This window comes from Halichoeres trimaculatus, unplaced genomic scaffold, assembly GCF_033239565.1.
Source record: "Halichoeres trimaculatus isolate MK-OKI-2021-1 unplaced genomic scaffold, fHalTri1.1 fHalTri1_scaffold_5, whole genome shotgun sequence".
Taxonomy (NCBI): domain Eukaryota; kingdom Metazoa; phylum Chordata; class Actinopteri; order Labriformes; family Labridae; genus Halichoeres; species Halichoeres trimaculatus.
Genome location: NW_027437183.1, coordinates 1,969,100 through 1,988,504, shown reverse-complemented (window position 1 = coordinate 1,988,504; position 19,405 = coordinate 1,969,100). Strand labels below are relative to the sequence as shown.

Sequence of the window (19,405 nt, the reverse complement as noted above, 5' to 3'; positions counted from 1 at the left end):
ATTTGGATCCTTTTAGTATTTAGGGTTAGTTTTATTTTCTGGAGCTGAAACACGAAAGACAGCTGTTTGAGAAGCTTGTCAGGGGCTTTGGAGGCTGTGAGCTGAGCTGCACTTTGCTTTTTGTTAGTTACCTAAAGTCATTTTCAGGGACTTTACTGACACTGCTGTTGGGCAAAATGAGAAAGACCCCTGCATCCTTCAGACTTAATATGAGAACAACAAAGGAGACTGAAACTACGAGGTCAGAGTAAGAGGAGGCCGTGGTTGAGGGTTGAGGTTTCTCTGTTGAGGCTCCGTAAAACTCAGAAACCACTTCTCATTACACCGATTCAGACAGAGCACACTATCAGATCTGACACTAAGGATCAGTAACAACAAGTTTCTGTCTTTAACAAAACCAAAATTCAGACTGTGAACTCCTGAAAACTTTCCCATGGCTTTGCTAAATCATCCTCACCAAGTCAAGTCTGCTTCAGTTTATCAGAGTGTGCTGACTCTGCAGACACATTCAGAGGCTCTGCAGTAAAACAGCAGCTCAGCATCACACAGCACTGATGTTTGTCATGTTAGGATGAAATGAACTGAGTCCTGTGGTTTCAGGAATCACTGTGGGGGGAAGCTATTAGCCTGTTTTTGTGCTGTGTTGCATGCAAGTCATCACTTTTATTGTTTTGGTATTATTGTTTTGGCTGCAACACGCTGCTTTCATCTGTGTTCCTGTGAATTTTGCAAGAAAAGGAGTGGCAGAAGTTTAAAAATAAATAAATGAGGGGGAAAAAATCTGCAGTTGAATGTTTTCTGCAACAAATAAATTTAACATTAAGGTCTAGGCCCTGGTGGAGGCTGAGGGAACTGCAGTACCAGCCGAGCAGATGTTGCTGGTCTGTGGGCTCTGGACTCTGTTCACATGTGGGTGTCCACAGACTTTTGTCCACACTCTGACCCAGCTGAAAGTTATGGCGACACAGTTTTTGGTAACACCGGAAGTTACCATGAATGTCCAAATCAGGTCACAGAATCGCGGACACACACACACACACACAAATACACACACAGAGGAAACATCAACACTTTATAAACAGGGGAAAAGCAGCATTGCAAAACTCCACAGCTCTGTTTCCGCTTCAGTTAGAGGTCACAAAAGTTTGATCCAACAGGTGAGAAACTTTTTACTCACTTGTCCAGAACAAAGTAGAGGTCGTAAGCTCCGTGACATGAAGCTTCTTCAGCCCAGCAGGACGACGCAAACAGCCCGAGCAGGAGCACGCCAACCACCGCAGAGCTCCACCGACTCCTCCCGGGGCAGAGCTCCCCCTCCGCGGGGCAGGAAAACTTCTCCACCATGTTCACACAAAACCACAGAGTCAAACAGTCCGGTGATTTAAAAAAAATGAGGCTGATTAAAAGTTTCAAAAAGTTTCACAGAGTTCAGGGAGAGCTGCAGACTTGATGCGCATCTCTGAGTGTGAGCAGCTTCATGACAAAGTTCCTCAAGTTTAACTGATCGAGTTGAGAAATGAAGGAAATCACGCGAGACGTCATCAGCTGTGGAGTTTGATCATCCTCCTGACTCACTGATCGCTCACACACATCCTCAACAAAACCACACACACCCTGAGAAACACACACACATACTCTGATCAGATGGACGTGAAATCTCTGCTAACCCCAAACTCCAAACTTCAGGCAGCGAGAGGAAAAGTTCTGCTGCTTTCAGGGGCTCTGAGGAGGCTCGGACATCCCAGCTCTGCAGGCCTCACCTTTATTAAACTGAGGTTAATGAGCAAAAACAGCTGTGAACACATTTATTACTGCTGGGATTACATTTTAAAGATCAACAAGGAGCATAGGCAAATATTTTACTGAACACTCAACCTTTCATTCATTTTTTTGTCAAGTTTAAAAGAATAAAACATTATTTTCAACACTACCTTTGCAAGGCAGATGATTATTAGGTGAATGTTTCATTAAAACTTAATTAATTAATTTAAAAAAGGCAAACATGAAATGAAACTTGTTAAAGAAACAATGATATTTGTCATGATACAGCCCATTAGAGTAAGAAACTAGTACACCTTAAAAGTTATATAGAGAGAATCTGACACTTTGAGGTATTTGCCTCAGCTGATATGACATATTTAGACTAAAATGATGTTAATGTTGAACAGGGAAAAATATTATTAAAGTTAGAAGTTTAGAAGACTGACTTAAGTTTATTAAAAATATCATCCCCCAAAAAATTATTTTGATTGTTCATTTGTTTTGCTTGTTTTTGTTTGTTTGTTTTTTGGTTTACGTGTACTGTTTTGTTTGTTTGTTTGTTTTTGTTGAGTTTTTTTCCTTCTTTTTTTGTTTTATTAGTTACTTTCCTTATTGTTTCTCTCTTTTATTTTTGTTGTTCTCTTTTTGTTTTATCCTTTTTTTGTTTTGTTTTTCATTTGTTTGTGTTTTGGCTTAATGTTTTTTGTTGTTTTATTGTTTGCTTTTGTTTTTTGTTTTTGTTTGTTTTTGATTGTTTTGTGTTTGGGATTTTTTGTTTGTTTTTATGAAGTGTTTTTCGTCTTGTTTTGTTTACTTTTGTTTGGTTTGTTTTGAAAATTTGTTTTGTTTGTTTTTTTGTTTTTTGGTGTTTTGTTTGTTTTTGTTTTGTTTTTTGTATTTATTTTTCATTTTGAGTTTTTCTTTTGAGTTTTTTGTTTGATTGTTCTATGATGTGTTTTGGGATCCTTTTGTTTATTTTTATTTTTTTTTGTTTTATTGTTTCATTTTGTTTTGCTTTTTGGTTAAGTTTTTTTTTGTTTTTTGTTTTTTGTTTGTTTTGCTTTGCTTTATGTTTTGATTCTTGTTTGATTTTTGTTTTTTTTGTTGTTTTGTTTTTGTTTGTTTTGTTTTGTTTGTTTTTTCTTTTACTTTTTTTTTTCTTTTTGTTTTTGTTGTTGTTTGGTTTGTTTTGGTTTGTTTTGTTTCCAAATTAAGAAACATAAAGAGGTACATTTCTTTTTAAAAGTCAATGCAACACAAAGAGTTTCCCAGACGAACTCTGGTACCTGAATGCACCACCATATTCCTCCACTGCGCATGCTCGAGGCAGATCCAGCTGTTGCTCCTCGGCAGAGCTGGAGGTCTCAGAGCACACACCCAACAACATCTGTATCATCTTTGGAAACAGAGCTACTTCATGATGTTACGTAAACAAAACGCACTGAGGTCAGATCACGGCCCGTCACCACGCTGCACTTTACACTGAGGATACACGCTGCTGAGTTAGGCACCGAGTCAGAGGTTTGATTCCCAAAAGGCCTGACAACAAATAATGACTTTTCTTTTTTTCTCTGTATTTTTAGTTTCAGACTTTTATGCTTTTATTTCGAAGAGAGGAGACATCCAGCAATTAAAAATCTGAAGATTTTTAGTAATAAAAATGGACAAGTTTCATTTTTTTAGGTAGATTTCTGCAGAGATGTTTAGAAATATAAGAACTTCTGACAGAAAAAGAATGAACACTTTATTTTGTGCATTTTGCAGAAGAAAAATTTGTTCCCATGAATAAAATTAGCATCTGTAATTCCCCTAAACATGTGGTTCTGGTTAGATCCCCGCCTGCATGCTAACACAGAGGGGTAGTCTTTGATAACGACTGATTTTCATTTCTCCAAACTCAAACTGTGTTCACTGATTACTTTCTGCACCAACCTCCAAAGCTGCTCATTTTAGGGAACGTTCACTCTCTGTAATTCGACGAATTCTCAGACTGTTCAGGAGGCTGACGGGTTGAGACGCCTTCATCGAACAGCAGAAATAAGCTTGGTTTTCTCTACATCTGCAGCACACTTTATCTAACGAACACGTGGCACACACAGAAGACATCAGAAGCAGTTTTCCTGACTCAGGGATCCGTCAGTCTGCAGGAAACAGAGCTGGAAAAAGAGGCTGCAGATGTGAAACTGAAATCAAAGATGTGTCAGAGAGGACGTCGTGTGAGGACAGTCTGGAGTTCAGAAATATTTCAGTTAGGGTGAGATGTGTTTTTGTAACTCCCTCGTTGTTTTCTCTCCTAACTCAGTTTGTCTCTAGCTTTCATGAGTCAGGGTGAAGACCCTTGTGTGGGCCTCAGAATAACTTTGGCCTCTTCTGCTGTGAAAACACCAAACACTAACACAGAGCAGAGCTCAGATACACAGAGAGCATGTTACAGCATGCAGGGCGTGCACAAGTGTTGCCTCAACTTAAAGAAAAAAACCCTGTCCATTGATTTCACTCCAGTAATCTGAAACTGATAAATTTACCCGATCAAAGCTCAAACATCTGCTTTTCATGAGTACACACAGATTCAAAAAGTGTAAAAAAAAAAAAAAGTGATTTGCATACAAGAAGCAAACTTCCCTGAGAAATGGAGTCAAATGCTGCAGTTCCCTGAGTGTCCACTAGAGTCTGTGTCCAGCAGTGAGTCAGTTTCCATAAAGCTCCATGTCTTTACAGCAGAAATAAACATGTGGAAAATAGCTGTAAACATGTGTGTGTGAGTGTGTGTAAAACATAGCATTTTCCCTCCTTTATTGAGTCACATGACCAGCTGCACAGAACTCTTAATCAGAGTGTGACATCATCAACTGCTGCCTGCTTATGCATAACATTCATAGAAGTTTAAGAAATAACTGCTCAAAGATGCCACAATTTTACCCAAATGTCTGTAAAAATAGAAACTTTTGTAGGAAATTTTGTCAGGAATCCATTCACATCATTTTTAAAGCTTCACCACTGATACTTTTTAGTGTACAAGGCAAAATGCAGCAGCTTGTGAAGAACTGTATTATCCGCTCCCATTCATTCTTAATTGGTGGAGCTTCTTACGGGTTCACCAACTTTGAGGCCTCGTCATTCGAAAACCGTTTCCAGAACAAGAAATTCCCGCACAAATTTTGTAAAGCAGGGTCCACTCTGTCATCTGAGCGAATTTCAAGCTGATACCATTTATGGTGTTGGAGGAGATAGTTTTCGAAAAAGGGGCAAAAATGTGGCAAAATCTTATTTTAAAAGGCAAATAGCTGGCTTCCTGTTTGAGATTGGTCAGGGGTGTCAGTTTATAATTTTTCATCTCAAGGAGACAAATATTTTAACATTTGTTTGATCTCTGTACAACACTTCCGCTGCCCGCTAGAGCCATTTTAGTGTGCCTAGGTGGCACTAAAGAGGAATAATGGGATGTTGGGAGTCATATATGTATTATATAGTACATATATAGTGTCTGTGTGTGAGATAAACATAGAATTTTTCTTTACTCAGTGAGTCACATGACCAGTTGCACTTAGCTATCAATAAGTTTATGACATCATCACAGAACTGCTGCAGAGGGAGAACAACTCACAGCAGTTTTATGAACAACTCCTCGTAGGTGGCACAGTTTTTACCGAATGTGTGTAAAAATATGATATTTTTGAAGGGAATTTTGTCAGAAATCCATTCATGTCCTTTTTAAAGCTGTAGCACTTTTACTTTTTTGTGTAGAAGCCAAAATGCTGCACGTTGGTCTTCGGCTCCCATTCATTCTAAATGGAGGAGCTGAGAGGGCTTTTAAAGAATTCACCGCATTTGAGGGCTTGTCATTCAAAAACCGTGTCCAAAACAACAAAATCCCACACAGGTTTTGTAAAGCAGGGTCCACTTTATCATCTGAGAAAATTTCAAGCTGATACCATATATGGTGTTGGAGGAGATAGTATTTGAAAAAGGCCCAAAAATGTGGCGAAATCTTAATTTGAAAGGCAAATTGCTGGCTTCCTGTTTGAAATAGGTCAGGGGTGTCAGTATAATAAATTTTCTTCTCGATGAGACAAACATTTTGACGTTAGTTTGATCTCTGTACAACATTCCTACTGGCCACTAGAGCCATTTCACTGTGCCTAGGTGGCGCTTAAGGGGAAATTATGGTTTTCGCGCAGACAGAGTAATAAGAGAGAAGCAGAAACAATAGTGTCCTTGGGCAATTTTTGCGAGAAAAACATAAGTGCATGAGCATTTTTGTAAAACAATGACCCAGTAGGAACTTGATGTTGTGTTTGCACACACACAGACCTTAAACTGGTCGATCATGACAGATCTGACATGTCTGAGTAGGGGAGCATGGGGGGATTTTCTGTTGAACATTCAATTAAATGTGCCTTTCCTTTCAGAGCACATTATGGAGCTGCAGGTGCCTCCATCTTCAGCCGGCACGGCTCATTGTGTGTTTAAATCCCAGCCCTGGCAGCCTGGCTGCATTTCTCCGCTCATTGATCCGTGCAGGGAGCTGAACCTCCAAACCTGGCAGAGCCCCACGGAGCTGTATGCCTTCCTCATCCTCTCCTCCTCCTCCCCCGTCTCTGAGCTCCACTCTCTGAATGCACGGGGAACATGTGGCCGAGCTGCAATCCAAAACCTGGAGTCTGCAGCGAGGATGATGCAAATGTTCCCACAGTTGTATCTGTTGACTCGAGATGAGTAATTATGTTTCTTAACTCCCGAGTATCTGACGAACGTCCCCGCAGGCTACAATAAACGCTACCTGTGTTCAGGTGTGTGTCTCTTTTCAGGACATTCAGGAAATTCCAGCGTTGGTTGTATCTGACAGCTCCTGCCTCCTGTTTGAACAAGGTGTGTGTGTGTGTGTAAGTGTGTGTGTGTGTCAGAGGATGTGACTTCAGGCTGTGGAATTAGAGGAAATCTCTGACAGCAGCTGCTGCAGAGCTTCACCTGCAGGAAGTTTGATCACCAGAGGAGTCAAGGCTGATTTTGTTTTTCTCAAGTTACTTCTTATTTTTTGAGAAACACAGAGAAAGAAGAATAAAACCTCTACTGATCAGGTTCATTTATTCATTTGAGACTTTGGCGTTTTGTGCAGAATCCTGGCCCAATGACAGCTGCTGCAGACGAATTGTTGTTTCTGTGCAAAGCATTCTGGAAATGCAATTAACAGGAGAACCACTTCTATTCCATATCAAGTCAAAATCATCCAAACTTTACTTCTGCAGGCTTCACACTGCAAAAAACTGAAAACTTATCTAGTGTTCTTGTCTTATTTCAGCAGAAAATGTCTTTTTAAATTTAATATGAGCCATGTTTACCTGAACAGTCCAGAAAAATGTTTTATTTCAAGTTATCTAAAGACAAAATGAGCTCTGAATTGGTTGTAAAATGTAAAATAAATCTGCCAATTTAACAAGAGAAAAGTAACTTGTATTCAGACATTATTCTAGTTTAATCCAAATAATCAAGGACATTTTTCTTACATCATTGGCAGATTTTCTTTTACATGTTAGACTTCATTTTTGTCTGTAAACAACTTAAAAAAGACATTTTTCTAGACTGATAAATTAAATGAGGCTCATGTCAATTATAATAAGACACAAACACTTGATTTCAGGGTTTGTTTGTTTGTTTGTTTGTTTTTGTTTTTTGCAGTGTGAAGAGACAAAAATACAACCAAATCAAAGGTCTCAGGCCCAATTTTAACTTTTCTTTCTTTAATAAATATTATATATATATACATATATATATATATATATATATATATATATATATATATATATATATATATATATATATATATATATATATATATATATATATATATAATCATCATTATTATTGTTATTATTATTATTATTATTATTATTTCTATATTTTTTATTTTAAAAAAACTTTTAAAAAATTGTGGTTTTAGTCTGCTGGGTTTTTTTTTTTTTTTTTTTTTAAGTTATGAAACATTCAGCTTCATGTGAATGGGATCAGACCATTATTTATGCATAGGCTGATTTTTATTTATTTAATTATCTGTGGTTTCCGTCCTTGCTCTTACAGTTTATAATGCAAAAATGCAAATTAAAGATGAAAAAAGCAGCCAAATCAGCCAGTCATTTCTTTATTAATAAAAATAATGATCTACAAACTTTTGTAATGTAAGGTCTTGGCCAAAATAAGTCTGACCCACCCTGAGCTGAAATCCTGGCTCCGCCCCTGCTGTAGGAGGAACCAATGACTGATGTCCTGATTGTGTCCGTGGGGTAAATTTACCTGCAGGAGCGCCCATCGTTATCCATCTTCTTCTGGTTCCGGTTTATCGTGGTTAGCCGATGTAACATTTCTAGCTTTATTTGTTTAGTCCCAGAACCACGCTCCGCACTCCTCTGCAAGTTTAAAATGCCGACGCGTCATGATTGAAGAGATTACAGACAGAGTACAGGTGCGGTGAGGTCAAACAGCCAAGGTAAGGACTTTTTCCTGCAGCATTTATCATGACTGCTGAGTGTTTGGCTGCCATTGACGCTTCAGACGTCAGTTCGATCGCAGCAGTTTTCTGCGTCTATAGAAGTAGATGGTGTTTTTCAGCAGGGGGAGCTGGGAGAGCTGTCAATCAAAATCCTGCTGTAAACTGCTGTAGGTGAAATCAAAAACATGAAGAGAGTCCACTCTTCTCAGGTAGTTTTTGTGTTTACAGAGTCAGAGACAACAATACGTTTCTTAAAGGGTGTCAGTGGCTGTCAGGTTGTGCCTTGTCCGTTCTTTCTGTTTGGTATTTTTGGTTGTTTTCTCTGTCTGTGGTTACGATCTTAAGTGTTCATCCCCTTCGTTAAGATTATTTTTCATTATTGTTTGGTAAAATCCTGTTTTGTTACAGTGAAACCGAGTTTCACTTTGCACAGAGATGCTGCTTGGTTACATTTTGCAAAAAAAGATGCTTCTTGGCAAATTTAGTAAAAGACTCTGCTTGGTTACATTTTGCAGGTTGGGTTGCATGGTAACGCATTGCATAGAGATGCTGGCTGCTTGGTAAAAATTTTGCACAGGGATGCTGCTTGGTAACATTTTGCAAAACGACACTGCTTGCTAACATTTTGACAGATGCTGCTTTGTAACATTTTGCAAAAAGACACTGCTTGGTAAAATTTTGTGCAAAGAAGCTAATCTGTAATATGTTGCACAAAGACACTGCTTTGTAACATTTTGCACGGAGAAATGCTCAGTTACATTTTGCACAGAGACTCTGCTTGGTAACACTTTGCACAAAAACACTGCTTGCTCACATTTTGCACAGGCGCTGCTTGGTATAATTTTGCACAAATACGCTGCTTGGTAAAGCTTTGCAAAAGACGCTGCTTGGTATAATTTTGCATTGAGATGCTGCTTGGTAACATTTTGTGCAAAGAAGCTAATCTGTAACATCTTGCACAAAGACACTGCTTTGTAACATTTTGCACGGAGAAATGCTCAGTTACATTTTGCACAGAGATGCTGCTTGGTAACACTTTGCAAAAAAAATGCTGCTCCATTACATTTTGCAAAAAGACGCTACTCGGTTACGTTTTGCATTGAGACGCTGCTTGGTATCATTTTGCACAGAGATGCTGCTCATTAAGATTTTGCTAAAAAAAAAAAAAAATTGTTTCATTTTGCTTGGTAAGATTTTGCACAGAGATGCTGCTCTGAAACATTTGCATAAAGACACTGTTTGCTCACATTTTGCAAAAAGACGCTGCTTGGTGACATTTCAAAAGATGCTGCTTGGTAACATTTTGCAAAAAGACACTGCTTGGTTACATTTTGCACAGAGATGCTGCTCATTTTGAAGCCCGAAAACCCTCAATTACATTTTGCTTGGTATTATTTTGCACTGTGCTCCATATCATTTTTTGCAAAAAGACGCTGCTCCATAACATTTTGTGCAAAGAAGCTGCTTTGTTACGTTTTGCTTGGTATTACTTTGCAAAGAGCCGCTGCTAGGTAACATTTTGCACAGAGATGCTGCTCATCTAGATGCCCAGAAACACTTTGTTACATTTTGTTTGGTATTATTTTGCAAAGAACCACTTCCTGGTAAGATTTTGCACAGAAACGGTGCTTGACTCATGATACAGAAGAAGAAAGTGGAGAAACTTTGATCTCCTCTGCAGCTTAGCGTCTGCAGAAAGTTTAAAGATGAGATCTTTGACTCTGATGAGGGAATAAAGAAAACAGAGATCGCTGTTTGTTTCCATTTGTCTTTTTTAACCCAGATTTCTTCAGGTGTGGCATCAAACCCTGATTTCTTAAAGCTTTCATTTCGCTCTTCTTCAGAAAACAGCGTCCTCCTTAATGAGCGTGAAAGCTATTTCCTCACCCACGGCGTCGTCTTTAACAGAAATTAAATTCTTTTGTTTTGCACGGTGTAAAAACTGCGCTGTCACACAACTCCATATCAGCGAGGTAATTAGCGCTAACACACCTCATCAAATCCAAATAGTCCAGAGAACAGCCACACACGAGTATAATTATCTGCCAAATCAAAGTCTAATTAGCTTTTAATTAGAATGTTAATTCTTTTGCACGCCGCTTTGGTTTCAGTGGATTCTTCCCGAGCCGGCCGCGCCGCGCACAAAGGGAGGAGGAGAGACAAACAGGCGTGGAGGAGGCTTTGTTTGCTAAATTCATGTGTTTGTGAGAATCCAGCGGCTCGAGGAGATAGTGGCGGCGCAGGGATTCGTCACGGGGCTTTTACTGTGAAAGGAAAATCAGAAGTGACATTAAAAACAAGCAAACTCATTTAGAGGAGCAGCCGAGTGAGGAGGCTCAGCACGAGACCGTGAGGAGGTGCAACAAAGAGAAGACTAACGCCAGGAGAAGGTTTCTGATACTCCCAGGTGGATCAGGAGGAGCCAGAGCCTGACAGCTGATTAACCTTTGACCCCTGACTTTAAAGACATTAACTGAGAGGTCCTAATAACGTCTCCTCTCTGCAGAAACATGATCAGATCTTCACAAGAAGGTAAAGATCTGACAGCGATGTGTCAGAGACGTAACAGTCTAATCTGAAGTTTGTTTCTGCAGATCTGTAAACCTTCCTCCAAATATCAGAGGAAGATCCTGAAAGATGCACAAAGACATCGGAGTCCAGAATCTGACTTTTATTTCAGATTTCACGAAGAAACTTAGATTCATATCCCTTAATTTGTCATTTCATACTCAATAAATGAGCAAAACTGTCCCAGAATAAAACAAAATAAGTGGAATTTAGAATTTTTAAACCTCTACATGTTTATGTGTTGTAGAAATCTCTGAATCTGTAAAAAAAGGTGTTTTGTGGGGCAACGAGGAGAGACTATGAGCAGCACCACGAGCCGACATGCCTCTACCTCTCGCACAGAGCATGCCCGATCTCTGAAGTCGGTCTAAAACTGGATGAAGTTAGTCTAAAATTCAATTTAGCTGTCTCTGCGTTACTCCTGTGGTCACAAGAACTGAGAGACTGTACTACCGTTCATCCACGTCTTCTCCTTCTTTTTCTCCTTTTTCTTTTCTTCTTCTTCTTCTTCTTTGTTGTTGTCTCTTCACATTGAATGGCACAAACTGCCGAGGCAGCGCGTTTGTTTTTGTTGCCCATCTTTGGTGTGCATCTCCCACTTCTGGGTTTTTTCTCGTCCTTTTGACGCTGCAGAGCTGGATACAAGAGTCAAGCTCCTAAACACCACAGAAGAAGAAGGACACAGAGTCCAAAACTTGGATGTGAGCAGTGAAATCGCATCAGAGCATCGGGTCATATAGCCTGAGAAAATTATTCTTGGGCTGCAAACTTTTGAACTCAGCTGTTTGAGATGAAGCTGAGTCAGACGATTTAAAAAAACGCACAATTTCTGCCCCGCTTTAAGCATCTCCTAACAGGCCTCAAACATCAAGGTCTGCCTTTGGCTCCGCCCCCTACAGGCCTTCCAGAGGGCTGGCCTATCAGAGTGGAGAGGTTTGTGGAGAAGGGAATCTGACACCTCAACTTTTTTCAACCCAGCTTTGAAATAGGTAGATAAAACAAAACAAAAAAAATCATGATTTTGAAGTGTATTAATAAAGTAGTAAAGACTTTTTTTAAAAAAAACCTCTTTAAATAATAAAAATGTGTCCACATTTATTAAAAAAAAAAAAATCACAATTTTTCCGTCAAAATTGTTAACAAACAAAATAAACAAATGAATAAAGTATAGTAATAAAGTAGTATGGACTGAAAGAAAAAATTACCCCCTCTTTAAATAATAAGAATGCATCCATATTTATAAAAAAAAATTAAAAAGAATCATGATTTACCTGTCAAAACCGTTAACAAACAAAAATAAATAAATTAAAAAAAGTTTATTAATAAAGTAGTATGGACTTAAAAAAAAAAACCTCTTTAAATAATAAAAATGCATCCACATTTATTAAAAAAAAAAAAAAAATCATGATTTACCTGTCAAAATTTTTAAACAAAAAAAAAATTCTGATACAGTGATACTTCTGTGTTTTCTCCTACCCCTTGAACAGGGGCACCAGAGGGACAGAATAAAGACTAAATAAAGAGCAATACCCCCTCTTTAAATAACCAAAATGCGTCCACATTTATTCCACTTCAACATGTGAATAAAGTCTGGAGCTTTGGAAAAATCTTCATTCGACACTTGATTTAAAAAAGAAAATCACCGAAAAGCATTCAGGCTTTAAAAAGTTGTAAAAACTACAGCGACAGGCTCAGAGACGCTGCCTCAGCTTTACTCATCCCAACATTTCATTGTAGCTGAAGCTGGTGACAGGAAGTGAACAGACTCTTCTGTTTGAACCAAAACATGAACGCCTGAGCGACCAGACTGTTTTGGCTCTGCGGGGTTTGTGGGAGCTGAAGTGGAGTGGTTTTCAGGAGCAGAGAGGCTGGCTGAGGCCTAATGGCATCAATAAGTCATGATTATCGTCTTCAGTGTTGTTCTAACTCCGCTCCTCCTCTGAGGAGGCCCCGCTCCTCACTAATGGCTCCTTAAGTTGAAATTAAGCAGCTTGCCTGCAGATAAACAGCATCTATCAATCTTCAGATAGATACAGGCCCACAGTCCAACACCACACACACACACACACACACACACACACACACACACACACACACACACACACACAAGCAGGAATCTGTGTGTGTGTGTGTGTGTGTGTGTGTGTGTGTGTGTGTGTGTGTGTGTGTGTGTGTGTGTATGTGTGTGTGTGTGTGTGTGGACTCCTCAAACACCTGCCCAGTGTTTGCGCTGTCACAGGATGTGTGTGTGTTTTGAGGCAACTACAGGAGAGAGCTGTAAACTGCAATGACGTCAGGTAAACAATGGTTTTATTTGTCTCACCTGTGCCAGGTAAGCCCCACCTTCCTCAGGTATTCACCCCGTCACCCTGTTTCTGTACCAGCCTATCATAGCCTTTAACTACTCTGTCTGTTTCATATTCTATTCTATCGGAATCAGGGCCTGATATGGCAGTTTTTGGAGGATGGGTTAGCGTCCAATTTTGTTACGCAGTCAGGACTGATCCAGTTTCCATGTGTTTTCAGCACCGTCACACTTTACGGCTGCTGTAAATCAAACCACGTTGCAAACATGTCCGCTGTGTGGGACGACTTCTCTTTGGAAAGCAACAATAGGAGAACAACGTCTTGCAACATTTTTAAAGTGAGTGTTCCTCCAAGACAGGGGTTTTCAACCTGTGGCTCTGGACCTTCATGCGGCACGCTGACTCCTCTGCAGTGGCTCCTTGTAGCTTTAAAAAATATTATTAAAATAAAGAATTTTTATTTTTCTTACAGAGGGTATTGATGATTAAAGACTCTGACTCTAAATAAAAATCACGCTTTAACATTTTGTTGAACCAAATATGCACCACCTCTGCCAATAAAACTTTCAAATGGCAAAAAAGATTTTTGCATTTTTTTCAATCTTTAAAATTTTTTTAGAATTTCAATTGGTTGACATTTTGTCAAATTTAGAAAAAATATTTTTTTTGTTTCTTGTTATTTTTACTAATTATTTGATTTTTCTTTTAATTTGCAAATTTTTGTGAATTTTTTTTTTGCAAACCCATGATATTTTGGCAATTTTTTTGAAATTTTAAAAATTGATCATAATTTTGCACATTCTTAATTTTTTTAGTTACTTTGTTTAGAAAGTTTTTGAAACTTCATTTTAAAAAAAATAACTTAAGGTTTTTTTTTATCTTAATTTGTTGACATTTTTTCAAATAAAAAAAATGGTTGAATTTTTAACATTTTTTTAATTATTTCAATTTTTTTTAATTTTATTTTTTCTTGCAAACCTGTGATATTTTGGCAAAGTTTTAGAAATTTCAAAAGTTTGGCAAAATTTGGGGTAGATTTTTAATTTTTTTGGCAAGTTTTGAAAGTTTTTGAATTTTTTTAAAAATCTACTTATCAAAATTCAATTTGCCTTAATTTGCAAATTTACTCAATTTATGATTTTATTTATTTTTAAAAATATTTGTCTCAAAATTTTTATTCATATTTTTTATATTCGCAAATTTATTAAAAACAAAAAACTAAGATATCACGTGTATATTTTTGCTTAATAAATGATGAACCTGTTAACTTTATGTATTAAATAAAAGAGAAATACCAGCCAAACCACCCACTGAAAAAATTGCTTATTGCTTGAAATTAATTATTCGTAAAATTGATAAGTTTACCCCATGGACTTGAGGTGATCCCTCACCATCACCATCCTTACTGTAAAAAGGTCGCTGTAAATTTTACAGTAAATTACTGTAAAATTATTGTGTCATTACGGTATCTTCATTCACAGTATGGTAGCTGTATTTTTTCCACACAATCCTTTGCTGTTTACATTAATATACTGAAAAGGCCATTCTTTTCAAGTTCCTGCAGATTTTAAGGTAAAGTAATGATAAAATTACGATAAAAAACCTCCGTTACTGTCTCTGCTTCTCATATCAAATGCAGAAAGTTGATGCTGAAGCTTTGAGGATCATCCCTCCAGAGGAGCACGGTGTTAAACACACGGCGCCTCCTCCTGAGGAAGCAGATGTGAGGCTGAAGCGAGGCCCGTCGTGGCGGCGTACAGCTCAGTCTGAAGTCCTCTGAAGCCGGTCTGAGACGTGTGTGTCAGCCCATAGACTCCCGTCATAAAGACGTTTCTCTGAGCTGACTTGTTTTGGTTCTCCCTCCTCTCCACGTCTGCACGCCGGGTCTCTCCTCAGCCTCACATCTGCAGCGGCTCTGCTTCCTGGGAGGCAGACGTTGAGGAGGCGTCGTCCACATAATGAAATGAATCCACGTTTGATCCTCTCCCCGTCTCCCGGTAATTGTTCCTGATTCCTCCTTTGTGTTTCACGCTTCACTCGCCTCTCATATCAGGGCCGGCTATGAAGACGTGCTCGTCCTGCGACCGCTGACAGCAGAGTTCAGTGATTAACAAATTAAGGATCTTCTTCGCCTTAATCTGTCTTGAGGCTTTTTTTCCGTTGGCTCGTGGAGGAGCATGTTTGGCGCTGACAGCACCTCTGCCTCCGTGTTTAATTGGATTAGAGAGGAATTGGGATGGATACGCTCTCAGACGGGCCGCGCCGGGAAAAACAGGTGATGAAGTCGTTTCAGAATCAGGCCTTCATCTCCCCTCAGAGCGCCAAAGAGACGTCAGAGATTCTTTTGGCGTGGAGGATCATGGGAGGAAGTGGAGATTGCGTGAGAGCGTGTGGATTAATTTCAGGAAACATTAGGCTGAGAGCATTAATGTCAGCGGAGGGACGTTCAGTGCTTTCCTGATGCTCAGCGGAGAGGATGGGCCGCGTTAGGATCTCTTTATTCAGACTGAACGAGCTTTAAACTTTCATTAGCCTCAAAAATCTGAACAGAGCGCTGATTTACACGTTTACCGTCAAACATTAGTGTTTTCAGTTTACGGAGCTAGCTGTTCCATGTAAAGAGGGGGTATGGTGCTCTTTAGTCTTAATTTTGTCCCTCTGGTGCCCCCGTACTGTCTTAACATGATTAACATTTTCCTCTCTCTGTGGTTTTAGAAAACTCTTTTTTCAGCCTGACTTCGTTTAGCTTCTGTCTCTTTAAGACTCCCTGCTCCACAAACCCTCTTGACTCTGATTGGTCAGCTCTCTGGAGGCAGACTTTGGTGTTTGAGGCCCCTCCCCTCTAACCGAGGGGTGTCATGGAGATCCTAATGTGACGACCTCATGATTTCAGCAAGTCTGATAAAGATCTGCTGAAATCCCTGAACCTGGGGCGGTACAGATCTGGATCTCAGGCTTGTGTGTGGGGCTCTTGGTCTTGGTCTCGGTCTGTTTAAAGAACTCTATCTTGGTCTTGGTCTCGTGTATAAAGACGTCAGTCATGGTCTTGGTCTCAGTCTCTAGTGTGAAGGGCTTAGTCTCAGTATCTTGGTCCTGGTCTCAGTCTTGTGAGTGAAGATCTTGGTCTATGTCTTAGTCTCTTGTGTGAAGATCTCGGTCTTGGTCTCCTGTATGAAGATTTCAGTCTTGGTCTCAGTCGTGTGATGATCATGGTCTTGGTCCTGTGTGTAAAGATCTTGGTCTTGGTCTCTTGTATGAAGATCTTGGTATCGGTCTTGGTCTACTGTGCAAAAGGCTCGGTCGAGGTCCCGTGTGTGGTGATCTTGGTCTTGGTCCCTTGTGTGACTATCTTGGTCCTGGTCTCAGTCTTGAGTGTAAAGATCTTGGTCTAAGTCTCAGTCTCTTGTGTCAATATCTCAGTCCTGGTCCCAAGTGTGACGATCGTGGTCTTAGTCTTGTGTGTGAAGATCTTGGTCTTGGTCTGGTATGGGATGATCTTGGTCTCGAACATGTGTGTGTAGATCTTAGTCTTGGTTCCTTTTGTGAATATCTTGGCCCTGGTCTCAGTCTTGACTATAAAGATCTTGATCCATTTCTCAGTCCCTTGTGTGTAGATCACGATCTTGGTCTTAGTCTTGTGTATGAAGATCTTGGTCTAAGTCTCAGTCTCTTGTATGTAGATCTCGGTCTTGGTCCCATGTGTGACGATCTGGGTCTTAATCTTGTATGTGAAGATCTTGGTCTTGGTCTCAGTCTTGTGTTTAAAGAGCTTGGTCTTGGTCTGATACGGGATGATCTTGGTCTTGGTTTCTGTACCATGAGTTAAGAGCTTGGTCTTAGTCTTGTGTGAAGATTTTGGTCTTGTTCTCGTGTGTTGAGATCTTGGTGTTAGTCCTGGTCCACTGTGCGAAGAGCTCGGTCTTGGTCTTGTGTGTGATGATCTTGGTCTTGGTTCCCTTTTGTGAATATCTTGGTTCCGGTCTCTGTCTCGTGTGTAAAGATCTTGATCCATTTCTTAGTCTCTTGTGTGAAAACCTCAGTCTTGGTCCCATGTGTGTAGATCTTGGTCTTGGTCCCATGTGTGATGATCACAGTCTTGGTCTCACTCTTGTGTGTGTCGGTCTTGGTCCTGGTCCCTGACTCTTGCATGAAGAGCTTGATCCTGGTCCCAAGTGTGAAGAGCCCAGTCTTGGTCTTGTGTGTGATGATCTTGGTCTTGGTCCCTCGAGTGAATATCTTGGTCCTGGTCTCAGTCTTGTGTGTAAAGATCTTGATCTATCCCTTAGTCTCTTGTGTGAAGATCTCAGTCTTGGCCCCATGTGTGTAAACCACGGTCTTGGTCTCAGTCTTGTGTGTCGGCCTTGGTCTTGGTCCCTGACTCTTGCATGAAGAGCTTGGTCTTGGTCTTGTGTGTGATAATCTTGGTTTTGGTCTTGTGTGTGATAATCTTGGTCTTGGTACCTGACTCTTGTGTGAAGATCCCAGTCTTGGTCCCATGTGTGTAGATCTTGGTCCTGGTCTCATGTGTGAAGATCCCGGTCTTGTGTTTGATAATTTTGAAGTTGGTCTTGGTCTCGTTTGTGAAGATCTTGGTCTCTGTCTCTTGTATGAACATCTTGGTATCGGTTTTGGTCTACTGTGCGAAGAGCCGGGTCTTGGTCCCGTGTCCGATGATCTAGGTCTAGGTCTCAGTTTTTTGTGCGACGATCTTGACCTTGGTCTCTTGTGCGACTATCTCAGTCTTGGTCCCAACTGTAAAGATCTGGGTCTTTGTCTTGTGTGCGAAGAGCTTGGTCTAGTGTGTGATGATCTCAGCCTTGGTCTCTGTCTCTTGTGTGAAGAATTTGGTAAAGGTCTTGGTCCACTTTGCGGAGAGCTCAGTCTTGGTCCCTTGTGATAATATCTTGGTCCTGGTCTCAGTCTCATGTGTGAGGATCTTAAGATTGGTCTAGCGAGTGAAGGTCTTGGTCCATGTCTCAGTCTCTTGGGTGAAGATCTCTGTCTTGGTCTCAGTCGTGTGTGACGATAGGGTCTTGGTCTTTTGTATGTAGACCTTGGTCTTGGTCTCTGTCATTTTTTCACATCCTTGTTTCAGAGACAGGAAAGGACAGAGACTCCCGCAAGTGCAACCAACAAATGTTTCCCCCTTTTCCCACCATAGATCCCCCTCTCATGGTTCAACATGTCCCCAAAAACTCACTTCCCCCAGACTCAGACTGTTGAAGATCTGTTGCGTTAAGGTAAGGGCCTGTTTCCACTACCAGCATCTTTTAGTGTTAAAGCCTTTTTAATGTTGAAGTTGGTCTTATCAGGCCTTTGATTGGACACTGAAACTGTGAGGCCAACACCCCCTGGAAACCACTTATCAGTCTTAGTTTGAGTTAGTAGTTTGGATTGTTTTTTCTCTGACTGTTTGATCCTGTTTTTGTTTTTGATGACAGATATTTGTCTTTCTGGATCAGCTGTTTTGAAACGTCTGAATATCTGGAAACAGAGCTTCCTGTTTGCTCTGTCGGTTCAGTCACAGCAGCTACTGTTAAAAACACAACCATCAGATTTCCTCCATGTCTCTCTGTGTCTCACACTCCCCCCATCCTCCCCCGCCCTCCCCCGTCCTCCCCGTCCTCCCCCGTCCTCCCCCCTCAGTGTGTGTTTTATTTACTTGGCTGACACGCAGCCTTAGCGCTGGCAGCTCCGTCCATCAAAAGGCACCTGCTCCTGGTGATTGTTTGTTCACCTTCCTGTCCAGAGCGCTGCAGATGAGTGTCAGCTGTGTTTCTCTCTGCACCTCTCTGAGTGTGTGTGTGTGTGTGTGAGTGTGTGTGTGTGTGTGTGTGATGAAATGTCTCCCAGGCTGACAGCCGTCTCTGCAAGCATCAGGTCAGAGCGGCGTCCTCAGGCGTGTTCGTCTCTGCGTTTCATCTCAGCTTTACGTTCTCTACATTTTTCTCTGAGTGTGTTTGGAGACATTTCTCTCTCCTTCTGTGTGTGTGTGTGTGTGTGTGTGTTAGTTTGAACCTCCGAGCGTTGCTCAATGATGTTTCTCAACCTGTGACTGTTGAGTGACACACTACTCATCATTGCAGAGCTGCTGCAGTAAAATTCCACCCTAAAGTTCACCTGTCAGTGTTAAACACAGATCTATGGATGAGGCAGCCGTCTACAGCCGCAGAAACATACACACACACACACACACACACACACCCCAAGGTTGGTAGTAGGGTGTTCAACCTGTGGCTCTAGAGCCTCATGCGGCCCTTTGACTCCTTTGCAGTGGCTCCTTTTA

General features: G+C 40.4%; 1 protein-coding gene across 1 annotated transcript in view; it reads right to left on the bottom strand.

The window, feature by feature from the left end:
- antxr2a (ANTXR cell adhesion molecule 2a) overlaps positions 1 to 1,655 on the bottom strand; it is a 126,348-nt gene extending 124,693 nt beyond the window's left edge. The window contains exon 1 of the mRNA XM_074671183.1: positions 1,178 to 1,655. Coding sequence (XP_074527284.1) covers positions 1,178 to 1,344 — 167 coding nt within the window. The 5' untranslated portion in view covers positions 1,345 to 1,655. The remainder of the gene's footprint in view (positions 1 to 1,177) is intronic.
- Positions 1,656 to 19,405: the final 17,750 nt, after the last annotated feature.